This window comes from Rhinatrema bivittatum, unplaced genomic scaffold, assembly GCF_901001135.1.
Source record: "Rhinatrema bivittatum unplaced genomic scaffold, aRhiBiv1.1, whole genome shotgun sequence".
In the NCBI taxonomy this organism is placed as follows: Eukaryota; Metazoa; Chordata; class Amphibia; order Gymnophiona; family Rhinatrematidae; genus Rhinatrema; species Rhinatrema bivittatum.
In genome coordinates, this window is record NW_021821488.1 from 1697327 (window position 1) to 1718833 (window position 21507).

Here is a 21507-nt window from a genome sequence, read left to right on the forward strand (position 1 = left end):
CTAATTAATCAGTAACTTTGCTGAGCTCCCCTGTTACTCCGATTTGCCCCACGCTGGGGGAAAGTCCTGAACTGAAAACTAATCTTAATAACTGCTTGTGTAGCAAATGCATTTGTTATGGGCAGGCTGATTTAAAAGCTGGACAGCTTCTGTAAGGTGGATGTAAAACCGGTTTTCTATGCCTGCCCCCACTCGGACGGTCGCTCTAGGAAAGTGAAAGTGAAACCTCTCAGTTAAGACTGTAAGAAAGGTTGGTCCGCAGCTATCAATGAGGAAGCCTCTCTGGGGGGTTATGTTGCAGGTTATGAGGGGCTGGAGCAGAACCCTGGGGATTTTCTGTGGTGGTGTAGTTTTTGTTTTCGTGATTTGTGCGGTCTGTTGCAGAAAAAGAAAACCAAGAAGAATCCCCTGTGTAAAACAGAGAAATTCTCCGATTAATGGATCAGGTAGGTATGCTTTCCGGATGTATTACTGCTTAATCAGCTTTGTGTAGTCATTACTTGGGGTAACTCTCCTCATGCAGCTACGCTGTTCTTTCAGATTTTGGTCTGTCAGGTGTAGAAATCAACCTTGGGGGACTGGTGACTCACTTTTAAACTGATAACTGCTTTTTAATATATTGTATTTTATTATCCCTAAACTCTTTTTAGAAATTGCTTCCATGGTTTAAAGTTTTTAACTTTAGATAGAGCAATTGAACTGTCTGTTTAGATAGCTATAAGACAAGGAAGCTTCCCAGGCACTATCAGTGCTCTCTTGCTTCTTTGGGACCTGGATTTCATTAGAGGAACTGCATGGTACTCACACTTTTCAGGCATTACTTCACAATGATTCTCCTGAAAGGAAAAAACACCTGAGTTTCCTACATTCTATGTTTTGGGAGGCAAGGGAAGCAAAGAGGCCAGAGGCCAAATAGATTCCGCTGGTTTATTAACATCCACTGTAAACACAACAGTATGCACAAAATCTTTTTAACTACCCTTGCTTCAGGGTTATGTCACAGCTGCCAAGTTACCCAATTCCAGGAGGGAGATTTTAGACCAGACCTAGATTTCTGTAGTCATATCCTGACGCATTGACGTAAGTTCAAAAACCAGGACTGATATTCAGGAACTGGATAACTTGGCAGCTCTGCTATGGTGTCAATCACTAGCAAGCCCCTGAAATTTGTTCATTCCCTTTCTGAGCAGTGGGTTGCAGCAGGGGCGGTTCTATAATGAGGCAGGGTTAGGCTGCTGCTTCGAGTGGCAAGACTTCGAGGCAGCAAAATTGCCCCCCTGAAACCTTCCTGCCACAGCCGCCTCACCCTTCATGCAGGCGAACTCTGGTGGCAGGACTGGCGGCGTGGAGCAGCAACATGCTGGCGAGGTTTCCACTCCCCGCCAGCAAAAGAAAGGTCCTGGTGTCCTGCGGCAGCACGGCTTTGTGACGTGCTAGGAGGTATCTCACTGCCAGCACAAGATAGGTCCTGGCTTTGTGTCGTGCTTAAAAAGGTCCCGAGGTGGTGCGGGATTGTAACGTGCTGGTATGGTATCAAAGTTGCATACCTGTGACTGGAGTTCTCTGTGGACAGCAGACAAAACAGCCATACATTCTGGGTGATGTCACAGACGGCGACAATCGAGGACGAGCGCAATCTTCTAGATCCTAAGATTCTAAATTTAAAAAAAATCTCAGGAGCGTGTGTGGACTGCTGAAGTGACCGTTAGAATCTTTTATGTTCCATTATGTTTTAAGTCAGCGATATATCAACCATTGGGAGGTGGGTGGAACGTGTGGCTGTTTTATCTGCTGTCCATGGAGAACTCCAGTCTCAGGTATGCAACTTTGATTTCTCCGTGGACGCGCCAACACAGCCCCACATTCTGGGACTGAAAAGCGCAGTCCTAACAAAAAAAACTTGGAATGTTTGATATTCACAGAGTTGCATTAGCTAAAACAGAGGCACCAATATTCTCTGTGCAGTCTGTTACAGGTGAGATAAAATAATGAGATGAAAATGTGCTAAATGATGACCAAGTGGCCGCTCTACAAATTTTGGAAGGCTTTACCCCATTTAGATATGCCAAAGTTGTTGCTTTCGCTCTCAACATATGTGCGGTCACTTTAGATACAAACTCTCTACCTGGGTAACATCAAGCTAGGTTGAGAGAACATTGTACAAATCTCATTGTGGTGTAAGTTTCCTCATTCCGAAGGACATCAGATCTTCACAAGACTACTGTACTGTTCTGTTCTTACATCTCACTCTGCATGTAAAAGTGGCCCCTAACCCCTACACTAATACCTAAACCTCATCTTGAATTACTAGGTGGGCCTCCCATAGAGATATAAATACCTATCTAAGGTTAGGGCATTATGGCTAGTCTCTCTCTCTCTCTCTCATCGCAGTTTGCAGTAACTTAGCTTTTCGCATAGGTATTAGCACAAATTGCAATAAACTCCCTATTAGCATAAAACATGCCCCTTTTCCTATTGCATGCGAAAATTATAGCATTTTGATAAATCCAGGCCTAAGCAAGAAATCAATTTTTCCTCTTTTTAATTAATTGCTTGGATGTGATTGTCAGATGGTTGACTGGATACTGAAAGTTAATCCTCTGAAATCCTTTGGATAAATGCATGTTCCAGTTTGGAATTCTCTGTTCCTGTTATGGTGGGACTTGAAATTCTGCTTAGTGAGGTGGTTTTGTCCTTTGGTGTTTATCTGGATTCTAAATTATCTATGTATTATTAGGTTTCCAAAATTATTCAAAGGCCTTTTTATTTTTTATGTTTAATTCACTGGATTACCATATTTGGAACCTCAGGATTTGCGAATCTTAGTTCATGCCTTAGTTGTATCCAGAATTATTGGAATGCCTTGTACTCAGGGTTTTGTCAGATACAACTTAAACAATTGCAGATTTTACAAAATACAACTGAAAAATTGATTTTTGATAAGAGAAGTATGACCATGTAATCCCTGTACTGGAGGAATTGCATTGGTTGCCTGTTATCTCTCTTAACCCTGTAAAATTTTATGTCTTAAGTTTTCAAGCATTGCACTCAGGTTGACTCATTTTATTTTTCATATCTTTTAATGCTTTATTCTCTTCCCAACAGACAAGTAAATTTTCAAAGACCCATGCTTGTAAATTTCAGGGTTTACTTGTGTGGCCGGGCCTTGTGCACTCTGCGCGCATTTTCAGAAGGGCCCAGCCATGCGCTTAACCCCTTTTATGCGCACAAGTACCGGGGCAGGCCAGGGAGGCATGGTCAGGGTGGGACAGTGCCATTCAGTGCTGTTCCGGGGAAGCGCGCTCTGGCAGCCGGCTGGCGAGCGGAGATTATTTCTGCTCCAGAAGATCAGAAAGTACCAAAAAAAAAATTGGGGGATAGTAGATTTGATTTAGGGGGTGGGGAGGAGAAGGGAAAAGGGAGGAAGGATAGGTGGGGGGGGGGGGGGGGGGGTAGGGAATTTCCCTCCCAGTCCACTCTTTAATTGGAGCGGACTAGGATGGAACTGGAAAAAAGCCCAATTGCGTTGCTTCTCATAAAATTCCGCCCCTGCACGTGCAAGTCAGATGCCGCCCACACATGTGTGCACGGATGTTAAAATCCGGCACGCCTATGTGCGCAGACATCATATTTTATAATGTGAGTGTCACTGCGCGCATGTTATAAAATTGGCGCATCCATGTGCGTGCGCCAGGAACTGCGCATACATGGACCTGGCACACGATTTTTAAAATCTACCTAACAGATTATTGAGATTATCTTTGCATACTGAGATTTGTATAGAGGCCACTTTTAATTACCAAAAACCACTGTTATGGAACTCACTTCCACTTGACATTAGGCTTGAGTTAGATTATTTAAAATTCAGGAAGAATGTTAATGCTTGGTTTTTCTCTCAAGTTTTTAACCATTGAGTGATTTGGGCCTATGTTTGTTAAGAAGTTTTTTTTTTTAATTTATACTTTATTATATTATTAAGCATTACATTAATAATAATTACATTACATTAATAATTTCTTCCTGTTTTTCCCTCTCTTCTCTCGCCCCTTCTCTCATCCAATCTGCTCCCTCTCCCCCCACCCTGGTTTTTTGTAATGTCCTCCTTCAGTAATATTGTAAACCGGCATGATGTACCCACGAATGTCGATATATAAAAGCTAATAAATAAATAATAAAATAATATCACAGGTGAAACAAGGAAGAAATCAAGAAAATAAAACCTACATTACTAGTAACATCAATTGTTCCTTAATCATAGTCCCTTTAATAATCTAGGGGAGTGCTTCATAAGGTAAAAATATCTCAAAAGAAAAAACATAAATATGAGAGACATCAATTATAATGCCATCTAAACCTCACAATAGACAGTCAAGATATAGATTCTTTCTCTGCAAGAAAAGTCTCAAGATGGGAAGGATCATAAAAAATAAATGTGTTCTTACAAAATGTAATACAACCCTTGCATGGAAACTTGAGGAACAATAATGCCCCTAAGGATAAAGCTCTAGCTTTTAACATCAAGAATTGTTTTCTCCTTAACTAAGTACTTTTGCAACATCTGGAAATATAGTTACTAGTAGGAATATTATCCATAGATGCCTCCAAAAAGGAGGTCAAATTAGGACTATTTCCCTATAGCACATCTAAATCACCTTCCTGCCCTTTGGAGCTAATTCTAGACAAAGGAATATAATAAATCTTAGAAATCAACATTTCTTTACTAGAGGAAATTAGCAACACTTCTAAGTATTTTCTAAACAATTCTATAGTGGATAGCAACCTAGTAATAGGAAAATTTAAGATACGAAGATTCTTAGATCTCATTTCATTCTCTAAATTTTCAAATTGTTTCTGCATTACAAGGCTGTCTTTAATAAAAGAAGGGTTCACTGACTGTAATGAGGCAATTTCAGAAGTTACAGAAATAGAATTAGCTTCCAAGTTATGTAAACGTTCTCCATAATCCTGAAGGGTATTCTTAGTTTCAGTGGTAAAAGTCCCAAATTGAGCCATAGATTATGTTAACAGTTTTTCCATATTAGTGACTGCCCTCCAAACATCTACAAGGGTTACATTGTTATGTGTAGATTTTCAAAGGGGTACGCGTGTAGGATACTCGCGTACCCCCCGAAAACCTACCCCAAATCCCCCCTGCGCGCGCCGAGCCTATTTTGCATAGGTTCGGCGGAGCGCGCAAGCCCCGGGACGTGCGTAAGTCCCAGGGCTTGCATGGAGGGGCGTGTCGGGGGCATGCCGGGAATGACGCGGCGTTCCGGGGGGCGTGTCGCGAGTGACTTGGCGTTTCGGGGGCGGCGCCGCGGGCGTGGTTTCGGCCCAGGGGGCGTTCCGGGGGCGTGACCACGGCCTCCGGACAAGCCCCCGGACCGGAACACGGAGCGGGGCAGCCTGCCCGGCAGGCGAACTTTGCCGACAAAGGTGGGGGGGGGGTTTAGATAGGGCCGGGGGGGGGGTGGGTTAGGTAGGGGAAGGGAGGGGAAGGTGGGGGGAGGGTGAAGGAAAGTTCCCTCCGAGGCCGCTCCGATTTCGGAGCGGCCTCGGAGGGAACAGGCAACGCGCGCCGGGCTCGGCGTGCGCAGGTTACACAAATGTGCACCCCCTTGCGCGCGCTGACCCCGGATTTTATAAGATACACGCGGCTACGTGCGTATCTTATAAAATCCGGCGTACTTTTGTTCGTGCCTCGTGCGCGAACAAAAGTACGCCCTCACGCAATTTTATAAAATCCGGCCCTCTGTCAGGGAGTTCCAAATTGGGACTTCCTGGCATAGATGATCCTATAGTCGGGGAACTTCCAGGCTCTTTGTGAGCCATTATTGAGTTACCCATTTGCATCTTGTCATGTTGGGAGCTATCAACTACCGGGGGTAATGAATTTGTAACAGTCAAGGAAGTATCTTCCATAAACCCTGGAGTGTGAGGCAATGAATGTTGGCAAGGACTCTGAATAGACCCCGAAGAAAAGGAAACATCAAGTGTAGAATTCCCGGTAGATTGACTCAGCCTTCGTATTAGGTGTGTATCCAAGGGTCCTCTTATCATAGATGGAGTTGGTGTAGATGTTAAGACCTTGATTTTTCTTTTCCTACCCTTGGAGTTTTCAAACGGAGCTAGCCCAAAACATGACAAGGGGCACGCTGGCGGCTGCACGCCGCAGCCTCCTAGGTTTTAACCGCTCCTTGGCTGCGGGCAGATGACTTCACCAGGGGTGGGACTCAGGAAACTCCGTCTGCACATCTGCCTTGGTTGAGTGGGGTTGTAGCATTCCTCTAGCCGGTTCCTCCAGTGGGAGGATGATCTCTTCAGTGCACTCCTCATCTTAAGAAGTTTTAACTTCTAAAGATTTTGTATTTGTTTGATGTATGTGGTATTAGATGTTTTGTTTCATGTATTTTTATTGTAAAATGTTGATTTTGTTAATTATGCAGTATATGAAATTAAATAAATGATAAACAATTTATGACCTGTCTGTTGGTCTCTACTAGTTAGGTAATATTGTCTAAAACACCACAGGCAAGACTTATACTTCGTAGAAAGCATACACTTGAATGATGAAAAGAAAATATCACTCCTGTTTAGGTATTTCACATTGTTTGTTTATTTCAATTTGAAAATGTTATTAATAATTTTATTTTATTTTTTTTTTTTTGTTATCAGCATATCTAGGTCTGCAGAACCAGGGTTCAACTTGCTACCTGAACAGCTTGCTTCAATGTCTCTTCTTGACTCCAAACTTTACAAATATCCTCTTCTGGTGCAATTCCCCCCCTACTCGAAAAGTATACCCTTTCTGTGGCATTTTTTGCAGGTAATTGGAGCATTCACTTATTTTAACTGTAAATCCCTAGAGAAAATCATTTGTTGAGCATTTTATGCAATGGGTTTGTGGCTGACTTTTGAGTGCTCCACTACGGCATTGCTATGTTAGCACAAGAGCTTTGGATAATGTACGTGTATGGCTGTTCTCTTCCCAGCTCAGTTTTCAGGTTAATTCAGATAGGAATTAGCATTCCTACTATGAGGTTAATTTTCATTATCTCATAGCAGGTTCCTGAGTTGCTGTGAAGCACTAACAGTTGTGTGTCTTGTGCTAGGATGTTAAACTGACATTTAAAAAAAAAATATGCACCGTGTAATATTCCAGATGTTCATGTGGTAAGTAGTGATATGCAGCCTTCATCAGTTACACATTTGGTTTTTCATTTGTTATGTTTAAAACTCTTCAGTCTGCTCCTTTTCAGCATCCTTGCACCTCTGGGCCATTTGTTCAATCACTTTTCTACAATTAAATCCAATAGTCCGATTAGATCAGAAGTACAAATAACAAGACAATAATACATTAATATGCAAAATAAAGCTAAGACAAAAATAATTAGACCAAATAGCAACAAAGCGATTTTAACAAACAAATCTGACATATTACCTCAGATAAAATCTTAAATTACTGCTTTTCATACACATCTTTTGAAATATTGTTCCATACATGTGGGGGGGAGGGGTTAGTAGTTTTCATTTACTATGTTTAGGGACAAAGTTTGCAAGTACTTTTGACCAATGGACTTTGCCTACATTTCAAAATGAAAATATGTGCTTTAAAACTTGCTGTGACAAATAACTACAGTATCTGAATTGTAACTCACCTTGAGCTTGAATTTGGAAAAGGTGAGTAATTAAATATAAAATCCACATCCAAATGTATGGAATGGAGAAGCAGCCTAGTGGTTAGAACAAGGAAACCAAAGTTAAAATCCTCCTCCTCCTCCTGATGCTGCTTGTGACCTTGGGATATCACTTCACCCTCTGTTGCCTCAGGTACAAATGTAGGGGCTGATGTACTAAGACATGCATTGAAAACGGGCACTCCTATTAAGCATCTGTTTTCCTAACACGAACACAGCCACATCTCCTGGTAGCCTCATGCAGTATTTAAATTAGGGGCTGCATAAAAAAGGACGTGCTCAAATGCTTTGGACCCCCACAATTACAACAGGCGCTCAATACGAGCGTCTGTTTTTATCTCGCTTCTGGCCAATTTTTGCTGAGCTGGCTGAAGATACCTATAGCTAAGCGCCCCTTGCTGTGGGCATCTAAAGTGTGAATCCAGAATTTTTTTTTTTTTAATCAAGCCAATATACATTTATTTTTCAATACCACAAGCAATAAATTTAAGTGCCACAATGATACTAAGAGAAGGAACCTCAGAGGACTGTATTTTTTAATATCTCATGAGCCCTTGACTCGTGGATTGATGTTATGCCACCTCCGGAGATGAAGTTAATTTTGCTGAGTTAAAAAGTGTGCGTTGGGTGCCCAGTGATTTTCTGCATCGGGAGTAATAGCTAGTAGCCTCATTGATATGGAAATTATATGTGATGGAAACTATTGGCTACAAATTTGTTTGGGCATGTGTTTTGGACGCTCTGATTGTTATGTGTTTGTAAGGATGTGAACCCTGGGCTGGGATGAGAGGTGTGTCCGCCCACAGGGAGGAGACCTGTGGGCATCAGCGACGTAGGACTCGGCTGTAGATAGAACTTTATTATGGAGAGAAGGAAAGGCAAGCCCCCAGAGTGGGAAATGCATATAAGTACACTTCTGAGCAGTGGGATATACCCAAGGTGATACCACGGATGTGATGATCTGGTAGTGGCCCGCAGAGCAGAGTACGCCGAGGAAGTCCTTTCAGATGAGTAGATATATTGCAGTAGTGCAGATCCGGTAGTGGCCCGCGGAGCGGGGTACGCCGAGGATGTCTGTACAAGCGAAGATGTTGAAAGATAGTCTGAGGTGCAGGAACCCGGAAGTGGAGCTTGTAGTTGGTACGGCGATGCCCTGCTGTGTAGGGTATGCTGGAACTTCCACTGAAGGAGAAGCGGTAGTGGCCCGAGGCCCAGGGTACACCGCAGAGAACTTCAGTAGCTGGTATCGTTGAAGTCTGAAGAAAGATACTCACAATTGGTGACCCAGGAGATAGTCCTGAGAAGTGAGTCAGAAGTAGATCAAGGCTGGAAGGCCCTCCGAGGAGTGGATAGCCAGGAACGTAGAAGGGCCCCCAAGGAGCGGTTACCCAGAGCGTCCAATGCCAAGAGAAATCTGGAACAGGAAGTCCAAGATTGAGCGGATTCAGCAACAAGGGAACTCCTTGCTAACTTGTCAAAGGAATGGTCAGCTTAAGTACTGTAGTGGGTTGACATCATACGGAGGGGATGCCCCCAAGGTTCCCGCCATGATGTGTACAAAGGAGGATCTTGTGTGCGCGTGTACCTTAGGTAATCCCGGAAGCAAGATGGCAATCGGCAGTGCCCACGCCATCCTGGGGACGCCGGGGTGGTCAGCGTTGGTTGGCGGAGGCCGTCATTCTTCCGATGATTGACAGTGCAGGGAAAAAAGAGGTGAGTATGAGAGGTTGCAGCCGTCTGCAACCGACAGTCGTAACAGTAACCCGGAGGTTTTGGTTTTCTTGGATGTGACAAGTGAAACTGTCTGATCAAGTCCTTGTCAAGGATGTTACTTGCAGGCTCCCAACTATTCTCCTCGGGACCAAATCTTCCCAGGATATAAGGTACTCCCAGCGACTTCCATGTTTCCTTATACCAAGGATATCTTCCACCTGGTATGTAATGTTCTCTTCAGCGGAGAGCGGTTGAGGGTCCAGTGTCTTCCTCAAAAACTCGACAAGAAGAGCGGCTCCAAAAGGAAGATGTGGAAGGCATTGTGGATTCGAAGAGATGATGGTAATTGCAAGCTGTACGTGACTGGACCCAGGTGGCGGAGAATTGTGAAAGGCCCTATGTACATGGGCGCAAATTGAACAGAAGGCAGTTTTAGGCAGATGAAGCGGGTACTGAGCTATACCTTGTCTCCAGGTTGTAACTGCGGAGCTGCTCTGTGATGAGCATCGTAGAACTTTTTGGCCTGTTGCCCAGCTTTCTGGAGGAGTTCTTTTGTGTGCTTCCAAAGCTGATGCAGTTCTTGCGCTGAAACTTGGGCTGCAGGCAATGATACTGACACCAGGATTGGTAGAGGAGGTAGAGGTTGATGTCCACAGACAAGTTGAAAAGGCGACGATCCTGTGGAAGCTGACTGATGAGAATTCAGTGCGAATTCGGCCCAGGGGAGCAACTCGGACCAGTTGCTTCGTCTGGAATTGACATAGGATTGGAGAAACTGTTTTAGCGTATAGTTGTCCTCTCTGTCTGTCTGCTAGCTTGTGGATGGTAAGCGGATGTAAGGTCTAGGGATATGTCAAACATCTTGCAGAGGGATCTCCAGAATCCTGCTGTAAATTGAACCCCTCTGTCAGAGAGGATGTGCTTAGGCATGCCATGCAAACGGAAGACATGACAGATGAATAGCTTCACTAGTTCTGGGACTGATGGTAACCCAGGTAATGACACAAAATGAGCCATTTTGGAAAAGCGATCTATAGTGACCCAGATAGTGTTGTTGCCGTCGGACACTGGTAGGTTGACTATAAATTCCGTGGCTATATGTGTCCACGGTTCGCTAGGAGCGGGTAGAGGCTGGAAAAATCCCCACGGACAACCGGCCGGTGGCTTCTGACTATCACAGGTAGGACGAGTCCATGTAGGCCCGTACATCTTCTTTGATGGAGGGCCACCAGTAATAGCTTTGCAGAGTGGTCAATGTTCTGGATTGACCAGGATGACCTGCAAGGAGCGAATCATGGGCCCACCTGAGGATCTTCTCCCTGAGTGTCTGGGGAACCACAGTCTTTCCGGCTGGAACCATGTGAATAGCTGAGAGAAGTATCTTAGTAGGGTCAGTGATATAACGCGGAGTATCAGGGACATCCTCCGGCGAAAAGGACCGGGAGAAAGCGTTCACACGATGTTCTTGTCCGCTGGGCGATACTTCAGGAGAAAATCAAAACGATTGAAAAACCTGGACCATCGGGCTTGTCTGTGGTTCAAGCGTTCCGCATGACGTAAGTATTCAAGATTTTTGTGGTTGGTGTATACTGTTATCTGATGTTGTGCACCCTCGAGCCATGGGTGCCATTCCTCAAACGCCAATTTGATTGCTAGTAGCTCCTTGTCTCCTATCCCGAAGTTTTGCTCAGCAGGGGAGAAGCACAGAGAGAAAAAGGAGCAGGGATGTAAAGTGTGGGTGTCACTATGTTGACTAAGGACAGCACCAACTCCAACATCAGAGGCATCCACCTCGAAGATGAAAGGTCGTTGGGGATGTGAGTGGCGTAGACATGGCTCTCGAAGAAATACCCTCTTGAGTTCCTGGAAGGCACTTACGGCTTCTGGAGACCACTGAGAGGGATTGGCTCCCTTTCATGTCATGGCGGTAAGAGGCACGGTCAATATAGAGTAGTGATGACTGAATGATCTGTAATAGTTCGTGAATCCAAGAAATCTTCACAGAACTTTAAGACCAGTAGGTTGGGGCCAGTCTTGGATACTTTTGGTCTTGTGTGGATCCATCTGGAACCCCTGGCTGGATACCACATAGCCCCAAAAAGGAACAGACTCCTGATGAAATGAGCATTTCTCTAATTTGGCATACAGATGGTTTTCTCTTAATCTGTGCAGAACTTTGGCGATGTCAAGTTGATGACTCTGGAGATCTTGAGAAAAGACCAGTATGTCATCTTGATATACTATTACAAAGCTGTAATGCATGTACCTGAAGATTTCATTCATCAGGTTTTGGAATACAGCCGGGGCATTGCACAGGCCAAAGGGCATGACAAAATATTCAAAATGGCTGTTGCAGGTATTAAATGCTGTCTTCCATTCATCACCCTGGCGTATTCGGACCAAATTATATGCTCCTCTGAGGTCCAGTTTTGTGAAAATGTTGGCTCCTTGGAGCCTACCAAAGATTTCAGAGATCAGTGGCAATGGATAGCGGTCCTTCATGGTGATCTCATTCAAGCCATGGTACATGGGCGAAGGGATCCACCCTTCTTACCCACAAAAAAGAATTCAGCTCCTGCAGGAGACTTAGAAGGCCAAATGAATCCTTTCGCCAAGTTCTCTTGGATATAGGCAGACAAAGAACATAAGAAATTGCCATGCTGGGTCAGACCAAGGGTCCATCAAGCCCAGCATCCTGTTTCCAACAGAGGCCAAAACCAGGCCACAAGAACCTGGCAATTACCCAAACACTAAGAAGATCCCATGCTACTGATGCAATCAATAGCAGTGGCTATTCCCTAAGTAAAATTGATTAATAGCAGGTAATGGACTTCTCCTCCAAGAAAGTATCCAAACCTTTTTTGAACCCAGCTACACTAACTGCACTAATCACATCCTCTGGCAACAAATTCCAGAGCTTTATTGTGTGTTGAGTGAAAAAGAATTTTCTCCTATTAGTCTTAAATGTGCTATTTGCTAATTTCATGGAATGTCCCCTAGTCCTTCTATTATTCGAAAGTGAAAATAACCGAGTCACATCTACTCGCTCAAGACCTCTCATGATCTTAAAGACCTCTATCATATCCCCCCATCAGCCGTCTCTTCTCCAAGCTGAACAGCCCTAACCTCTTCAGCCTTTCCTCAAAGGGAAGCTGTTCCATCCCCTTTATCATTTTGGTTGCCCTTCTCTGTACCTTCTCCATCGCAACTATATCTTTTTTGAGATGCGGCGACCAGAATTGTACACAGTATTCAAGGTGTGGTCTCACCATGGAGCGATTATAGAGGCATTATGACATTTTCCGTTCTATTAACCATTCCCTTTCTAATATTTCCTAACATTCTATTTGCTTTTTTGACTGCTGCAGCACACTGAGCCGACGATTTTAAAATATTATCCACTATAATACCTAGATCTTTTTCCTGGGTGGTAGCTCCTAATATGGAACCCAACATCGTGTTATTACCGCAATGGTTATTTTTCCCTATATGCAACACCTTGCACTTGTCCACATTAAATTTCATCTGCCATTTGGATGCCCAATCTTTAAGCCTTGGTCTTTGACAAAGAAAGTGGGTACACCCTTCCTTTGGGAGGCTCGGAATTGGGTCCCAAGTTTATGGCACAGACAAAGGACCGGTGAGGTGGAAGAGTGTTTTCTGCTTTCTTAGAGAATACATCCTGATAGGATGAGTACTGTTGAGGCAGGCCTGGAAGGGAGGTGGTAATAGTCAGACAAGGCATCGGGGTTATTACCTCTAAACATCTTCCATGGCAAGCCTTTCCCATTGGGAGAGTTCTAGGGTGCTCCAATCGAATTGGAGTGAGTGTATTTGTAGCCATGGTATCCTGAGTACCACCGGGTGTATTGTCTTATCCAGGACTAAGAAAGAAATGGTCTCTGAGTGTAGCGACCCCGTGCGGAGACGAATAGGTTGCGTAGAACAAGAGACCTCACAAGGTAATGGCTCGCCGTGTATAGAGGACAATAGTAATGGAGTGGGTGTCTGAACTCTGGGGATTCACAGGTGCTCCACGAGTTGTCTGAGTATGAAGTTCCCACCAGCACCGGAGTCCACTAAAGCTAGTATGTGGAATTCGAGGGTATCCGAGATGATGGAGACTGGAAGTGTCAATGGAGGAGATGGGGAGGTTAGACCTAGGAAGAGTCCTCTGGTGGATCCTAGGTCTGCGAGTTTCCTGGATAGATAGGACAGGAGGTAATAAATAGCGTGGCCAGGTTGTCCACAGTACATTCAGATACCCATTCTCTTTCGGTAACGTCTCTCCTTAGCAGATAGGTGGCTGCGGCTTAATTGCATGGGTTCTTCCTCCTCAATACTGGGGTGCTGGAGTGGTCAAAGTAACAGGCGCTGGACGTGGGCGTGGAACTCCTGTGACGTCCTTTTAGGACCCTTTACCTCTTGTGACCGTTCATGCAGACGACCATCAATTCGTCCTGCTGGATCAATGAGAGAGTCCAGAGTATCAGGGAGTTCATGTGCCACTAATTTGTCTTTAATGCGAGAGTTAAGACCTTCCAGGAAAATAGCCCGTAGGCAACCCAGGTCCCAATGTAACTCTGAAGACAAGGTTTTAAACTCAATAACATAATTAGTCAAAGGTTTAGTACCTTGTTGTAGATGCAGGACTGCAGATCCAGCGACAGTCTTGTGAGTGGGGTCGTCAAACAAAGAACGAAAGAGAGCAAGGAAGCCTGTCAAATCCTTGAGAATTGGATCATTACGCTCCCAGAGAGGTGAAGCCCAGGCCAGGGCTTTCCCGTCTAAAAAAGACAGTATGTACATAGTTTTGGACACTGTGTCTGGGAAATAAGTAGGTTGCAGTGTGAAGTGCATACAGCACAAGTTCAGAAAACCCCTACATATAAGGAGATCACCTGTAAAGCGAGGGGGTACTGGCAAGGGCACAGAGTGTCGAGGGGGCAACACCTATGGAGAAGAAGTGGCCTTGTCAGGCATTAACGTGGAGTTCAGCCGTGAGTTCAGCTGATTGAAGGCGTTAGCCAAAGTCTCTGATGTCCTTTGTTGTTCAGCAAGACGTTGGGCCAGGCCAGAAATGGCCTGAATGGCTGAGAGCTGAGCCGGGTCCATGGAGTTAGCAATCTGTTATGTTTTTGTAAGGATGTGAACTCTGGGCCAGGATGAGAGGTGTCTTAGCCCACAGGGAGGAGCCCTGTCGGCCTCAACACCGGCAGGCGCGGCCTCAGCGATGTAGGACTCAGCTGCAGATAGAACTTTATTATGGAGAGAAGGAAAGGCAAGCCCGCAGAGCGGGAAATGCATATAAGTACAGTTCTGAGCAGTGGGATATACCCAAGGTGATACCACAGATGTGATGATCCAGTAGTGGCCCGCGGAGCGAGGTACGCCAGGAAGTCCCTTCACATGAATAGATATTATCTCAGAAATGCGGATTCGGTAGTGGCCTGCAGAGTGGGGTACGCCAAGGAAGTCCTTTCAGATGAGTAGATATACCAAAGTAGTACAGATCCGGTAGTGGCCCATGGAGCGGGGTACGCCGAGGATGTCTGTACTAGCGAAGATGTTGAGAGACAGTTTGAGGTGCAGGAACCCGGAAGTGGAGCTTGTAGTTGGTACGGCGATGCCCTGCTGTGTAGGGTATGCTGGAACTTCCATTGAAGGAGAAGTGGTAGTGACCTGAGGCCCGGGGTACACCTCAGAGAACTTCAGTAGCTGGTATTGTTGAAGTCTGAAGAAAGGTACTCACAATTGGTGACCCAGGAGATAGTCCTGAGAAGTGAGTCAGAAGTAGATCAAGGCTGGAAGGCACTCCGAGGAGCGGACAGCCAGGAACGCAGAAGGGCCCCCGAGTAGCGGTTACTCAGAGCGTCCAGGGCCTAGAGAGAAATCTGGAATAGGAATTCCAAGATGGAGTGGATTCAGCAATGAGGGAATTCCTTGCTAACTCATCAAAGCAATGGGCCAATCGGCTTAAGTACTGTAGCGGTTTGACGTCATATGGAGGGGACTCCCCCGAGGTTCCTGCCATGACGTGTACAAAGGACGCCCTTGTGCGCATGCGCGCACCTTAGGTAATCCCAGAAGCAAGATGGCGGTTGGCAGCGCCCACGCTGTCCCGGGGAGGTCGGTGTTGGTTGGCGGAGGCCGCCATTCTTCCGATGATTGACGGTGCAGGGAAAAAAGAGGTGAGCATGAAAGGTCGCAACCGTCTGCGACCGACAGGCATAACACTAATCTCCTTATTGCATCGGGTGCTAGACTACCACATCCAAAACGCGCATCCAACCGCATGTAAACGTGTGTGCTAGATTGGGTGTTCTTTATTGCATTGGTCCCTTAGAGGGTAATTTTTTTTTTTTTATTTAAAGTTTATTAGTTTTCATTATATGACATAGATCATAAAACAAAGGAAATATACTATTGATATGTGATATTTAGGCAAATAAAACAATATAGTTTATAATAACAAGAAAACAAATAATATCACATTATCCCATAATTTGGGGGATAAACAAGAAACTCTTATAACATTACCAACATATTTGTTGTAAAAGTAAACATCTCAGAAGGATCCAGGAGATTATTTCATTTTACTAAGTCTAAGTCTCGGGGTTCGCAACCTGATTTTTATCTACTAAGAATGTTTCTAGATGTGTGGGATCAACAAAACCAAATTTTTTTCCTTGGTAGTTGATCAGACACAAGCAAGGAAACTTTAAGAAGAAGGAAGCACCTAATGCTAACACACGGTCTCTTAAAGATAAAAAATACCTTCTTCTTACTTGAGTGGCTCTTGCCACATCTGGAAATATTTGGACTCTATGTCCACAGAACAATACATCCTTGTGTCTGAAAAACCTCCTAAATAAATTTTCTTTATCTAACTCGGCCAAACATGAAACAAAAAGGATTGCACGGCTATTAATCAAGTCCACTGATTCTTCAAGGAAAGTCGATACACCTGGAGAAGATACTAATTCTGCTACATTTTGTTCTCCAGAATTTCTAGATGGCTTTTTAAGCAAATAATAAATTTTTGATACCTTAGGGATTTCCTCTTCCTCATATAGTAAATTCTCTCTCAAATATTTTTTAAACATCTCCCATGGGGAGAGGAGCCTAGTGATAGAGCAAAAAATATAAGGATTATTAATTTTCCTATGTAGATTTTCAATATATTCAACTTCTTTTCGAATAGCTAAACTATCCCGAATAAAAGCATTTTCAGAATTTTGAATCATTTGAACTTTAGTTGTAATCGCCAACACTTCTTTCTCACATTTATCAAGTTTCTTTCCCTGATCTTCTATCAAAGTACTATTTGTTCTTATTAAGGTTAATAAAGACTCATTCATCTTATTCACATTACTATCCAGTTTTAAAATCATGTTTCCAAGATCTGACATAGTAACATTACCAGGTAATTTAACAGGACTAGTCAATATCATTTCTTTGGAATCAGCTAAAACTGATGTAATAGTATTCGCAGTCCAATGAACATTGACCTGTGGATTCAGGTCTAAGTCCCCTTGGGCCGCTCCTACCAGGCTTCCAGTTGCGATCACTCCTGATGGTTGAATTGGAGACTTTGGACCATCGCCAGGACTCAGGGAGATCAATGACGATTCTCCCAGACTGTCCTCTCGAGGCGTTCCCATCAGTTTCACAACGTGATGGTCCATTGGGCCTTTAAGTTGTTGATCCAAAGGAGAAGACGTAGAGATTTTTGCTTTTCTCTTTCTACCCATTAAGAAACATGTATATAAGAAAAACGAAAAAAACAGTCTCTCCAGCCTCTTCTGGCCTCTTCCGGCCTAAGCCGACCAAAGCCGCGCGCCCCTTTGGCGACGCGCCGGCGGCTGCGGGGCGCCGCCCTTCCGCTGCTTTTGTAGTCAGTCGGGAGGCGTCTCTGCTGACGTCACTTTCCAGCGACTCAGCTCTCTCACCAGGCTGTTGACTCGGATAGCCGGATCAGGTGCAAAATAGGAAAGCAGTGGCCTCCTCCCTTCTCCTTCTCACGCTCCCCACGATATCGCCGCCCTTCCGCTGCTTTTGTAGTCAGTCGGGAGGCGTCTCTGCTGACGTCACTTTCCAGCGACTCAGCTCTCTCACCAGGCTGTTGACTCGGATAGCCGGATCATGTGCAAAATAGGAAAGCAGTGGCCTCCTCCCTTCTCCTTCTCACGCTCCCCCAGAGGGTAATTTTATAACTGTTCATGTAGGTCTAAAATATGCCAAATTTTCAAGGCAGACTTACATACTTCAGACTGTTTCGAAAATTATAGGGCAGTCTTGAGTTCATAGTGGTGATTTTCAGATGTGTGTGCACATTTACACCTGTTCTAGAGACATACTTCTGAAAATTGACATCAGATACATTTTCAAAGGAATTATGCATCTAAATGTAACATAATATTAATCAATTTTCAAAGGCCATTTACCCACATTATGTCCACTAAAGGTGGGTAAAATCTATTGATAATTCAATGGCATATATTGTAACAATTTTCAAAAGCTCACTTACACAGGTTAAGTGAATTTACATAATCAAAACCCCAAAGTGCGTAAATGATTTCACTGCCCCAACCCTGTCCCCAGAATGCCCCTTTTTTTGTATGCATAAAAATATGCATGTAAATCACTTTTAGGTACAGTAAGTGTTCCTTTGACGCCAGAGTGCTTACAATTAACTAAGCATTCTTCTGATAGAGAAGAACAGAAGAAAAGCCTTAGTAAATCAGGCTCTAAATTTGATTCTGATTCAGTGGAGGGCAAAGTGACTTGTCCAAGGTTACAAGGAGCATCAGTGGGAATGTGAATGCTGGTTTCCTGGTTCTTAACCTGCTTTAAGCACCACCAAGCTACTCCTCTACACGGTACTGTCCTCACATGCAATGGGGAAAAGCAAGAACTGGCTTAGCTTGTCTCTCTGGACATGGAGTTATATAGCCACCCCAACAATATAGAAAATGAGTTGATATATGCATAAACCTAGTACATCCACCTGAATATTGTACATAGTTAATACTGTGGATTAAAACATTATATTTTACAAGGGCTTTGCTTAACCTGTAGATTTGGGTATATTTGACCTATATCAGAGCAACTTTGTGAATGCTCATATCTTATACTGGTCCCATTTTATAATCATGGCCTATTGGCTTTTTTTCCACACATTTTGTATTTCAATTTTAAATCCATTCAGTTATATAAATTAGAAGCTGATAATCTCCTGATCCGAACTGTGGATGAAATTGAAAGCATATATTAGCAACCGGCATGTTCAGAGACTAAGAAGGGAAGACACCAACTGCAAAAATTATTTTTCTCACACTGTGGCCTCGATTGCTATGGCAAACATCCCTGCAGTTTTGCAGGCATATTACCAGCTCCTAATTTATATGGATTTAATTTTTCACAAAGTTGTTCCAATATAGGTTGCTTATACGAGTATTCAAATCTAATATTTAAGTACAGTCCTGACACAATGTTGTTTTAATCCCTGGTATTTAAGGGGCACCCTAAGAATATGTCATGTGTACCTTTTTTTTTTTTTTTAATATGGCTAAATGGGAAACTTTTTGGAGAGGTTAAATAAACTGGATTCCAATCCAATACAGTTTATTGATATTCTGTCTTTCCAGACAAGCATTTATCTAGACCTTATATTCAAGAAACTGGTCAGTATATTTAATAATCTCTCATTTTAGAAAGCAAAGTCTTTTCTCTGTCTTTTTCCTAAACGAGTTTGATTCCTCTCCCTATCTCCTTCCTTTGCAGGTGTGGTTTAAACCTTGCTTCACTCCTTTGTTTTCTTAGGTGGTGTTTCCAACCTGAGCCTGGAATTGTGCACCACCTCCAGAAGCTCTTTGTTAATCTGCAGTATGGAAGAACAGCCCCCTCGACCCGGGACATCACAAAGGCCCTAGGAGTCAGCGATGGTAAACTGACTTCTTTTTTCATTAGTCAATATTGCACCATCGAACTTAAAATCGATTGTAGCTTAATCTTGTTTCTCTCTTATTATTGAGCTAAGCTCCGCCACCCTTCCCTCCGTCTCTACCCTGAATAAATATATTCCTGTTCAGGGCAGATGTAAGGCTAGGTAACCACCCTTTTCCCTGAATAGCTCCCATTCTATATTATGGGAGGATTTTTAAATTTTCTCTTCCCCCAGTGGAAAAGCATGGAACCTGGAACCGATACTTTACTCTTTTCTTTTACTGTATCCCACACCAGTAAAATAAGAGCTAAGAAGAGGCATCAGGAAAAAGGTTTCTCACAGGACAAGCAGGATGGTAGTCCTCACATATGGGTGACATCATCAGGATGGAGCCCAATCACAGAACATTTTTGTCAAAGTTTCTAGAACTTTGACTGGCACCTACTGGGCATGCCCAGCATAGCACCAACCCCGCAACCAGCAGGGGTCCCCCTTCAGTCTTCTTTTTTCCGCGCAGCAGTAGCCATGCGGGTTAAGGAGCTCTTCAGAGATTCGTGACAGGAATTTTCCTCACTGAACTTCATCAAAAACTTTCAAAAAAATGTACCCCACAGGGGTCCCCTTATCAATAACTGTGCTCCATGGTCAAATGGTAAGTTTTTCACCTGTTTGCGGTCGATTCCTGTGAGTTTTTCCCTCGCGGCCTACCGGCCATCGACCGCACTGCAGCTAAATTTTGTCGAGGCCATGGTGTCAGGTTTCTGTCAGTGCCCTGACTGCATTCGAATGATGTCCATCACTGACCCTCGCATGGTCTGTGTGATGTGTTTGGGGTCTGACCTTGATGTCCTTACTTGTACCGAATATGCCCAAATGTCACCAAAGGGTCGCAAGGCTCGGCTGGAAAAGATGGGACTTCTCTTTTGGCCAAAAACCCTGACTCCATCGATAGCTTTGATGTCGTCTGAACCAGTACTGTCTACTTCACGCCAGCACCGGGAAACCTCTGCTGCCCGACCGGCTTCGACGACTTAGTGGGTGTCGACCCCCTCTTTTCCTCCTCAGGAAAAAGACAGAGGAGAACATCGATAAAAACACCGGCATCGGAAAGCTCAGATCACCGATACAGGCAAGCCCTCAGCATCGACGTCGTCTGAGCCACCGACAAAAAAGTCCCGTACAGAAAAGGCCCCATCCTCTTCTGTCTCTGGGTCACTGAGGCATTCCCCACCTGGACAAGTGCTGGGATCCACGATTCCACTTTCACCGGTGGACCCTCCGGCTATGTCAGTGCTGCCTCCTACTACGGAACCGGGTATCATGCCCCAGGTTTCCATGAGGAATTGGATTGGATGATCCAAGAGGCCATCGGTAAAGCACTCTAGGGTTTCAAACCTCCATCGGTGCCGGTTCCTGCTCTGGCCACCGATCCAATACCCATGGCACTTGCATCGCTATTGGCAAGAATGGATAAGCTAATCAGTGCCCTTCCACCGGTGGATCCGAGAGAACCGATGGGCCCGATTCCTTCTTCACCGATACCCTTGTCATCGGAAGAAGAAGAAACACCGATCTCCATTCAGCCCTCTGGAGTGCTACCACCGACACAACCATCGATGTCACCGATTCCACCAGTGCCTCCCTCGAAGCCCCCATCGATGCCTCCTTCGAGGCCTTCTATGCCTTGGCCCGGACCTTCCGGAATAACACCATTACTCCCTTCTGATGAACATATAGGAGCTGGTGATGAGCCATACAATCCCTGGACCGATGATTTGTCCCAGGATACAGATGATCTGCCTTCACAGCCATCTCCACCTGATGAAAGGAAGCGTTCTACTCCAGAGGACTTGTCTGTTATCAACTTTGTAAAAGAAATGTCTGAAATAGTTCCATTTCAGCTTCAGACTGAAGAGGACTCTAGGCATGAGATGCTAGAACTTCTCCAATTTCTCGATGTTCCTAAGGAAATCATGTCTATCCCTATTCATTACATCCTCTTGGACCTTTTAAAGAGAAATTGGGAGCACCAATTTCTGTAATCAACTGTAAGGCAGATGCCACCTATCTAGTTCAGTCAGCCCCTGGCTTCCAGAGAGCGCAGCTAGACCCACACTCAGTGGTTGTGGAGTCAGCCCAGAAGAGGGC

The 21507-nt window shown here is 44.4% G+C and overlaps 1 protein-coding gene across 3 annotated transcripts in view; it reads left to right on the plus strand.

Annotated features, from left to right (window-relative positions):
• LOC115082694 (ubiquitin carboxyl-terminal hydrolase 47-like) overlaps positions 1–21507 on the plus strand; it is a 134866-nt gene that overhangs the window by 474 nt on the left and 112885 nt on the right. Inside the window, exons 2-4 of one of the 3 annotated variants that reach the window (XM_029586891.1) lie at positions 385–446; positions 6676–6826; positions 19197–19357. In XM_029586891.1, the coding sequence (XP_029442751.1) occupies positions 385–446; positions 6676–6826; positions 19197–19357 (374 nt within the window). Of the gene's footprint in view, positions 447–6675; positions 6827–19196; positions 19358–21507 lie in introns of all 3 variants that reach the window. The other 2 variants (XM_029586889.1, XM_029586890.1) reach the window with 2 other exon arrangements.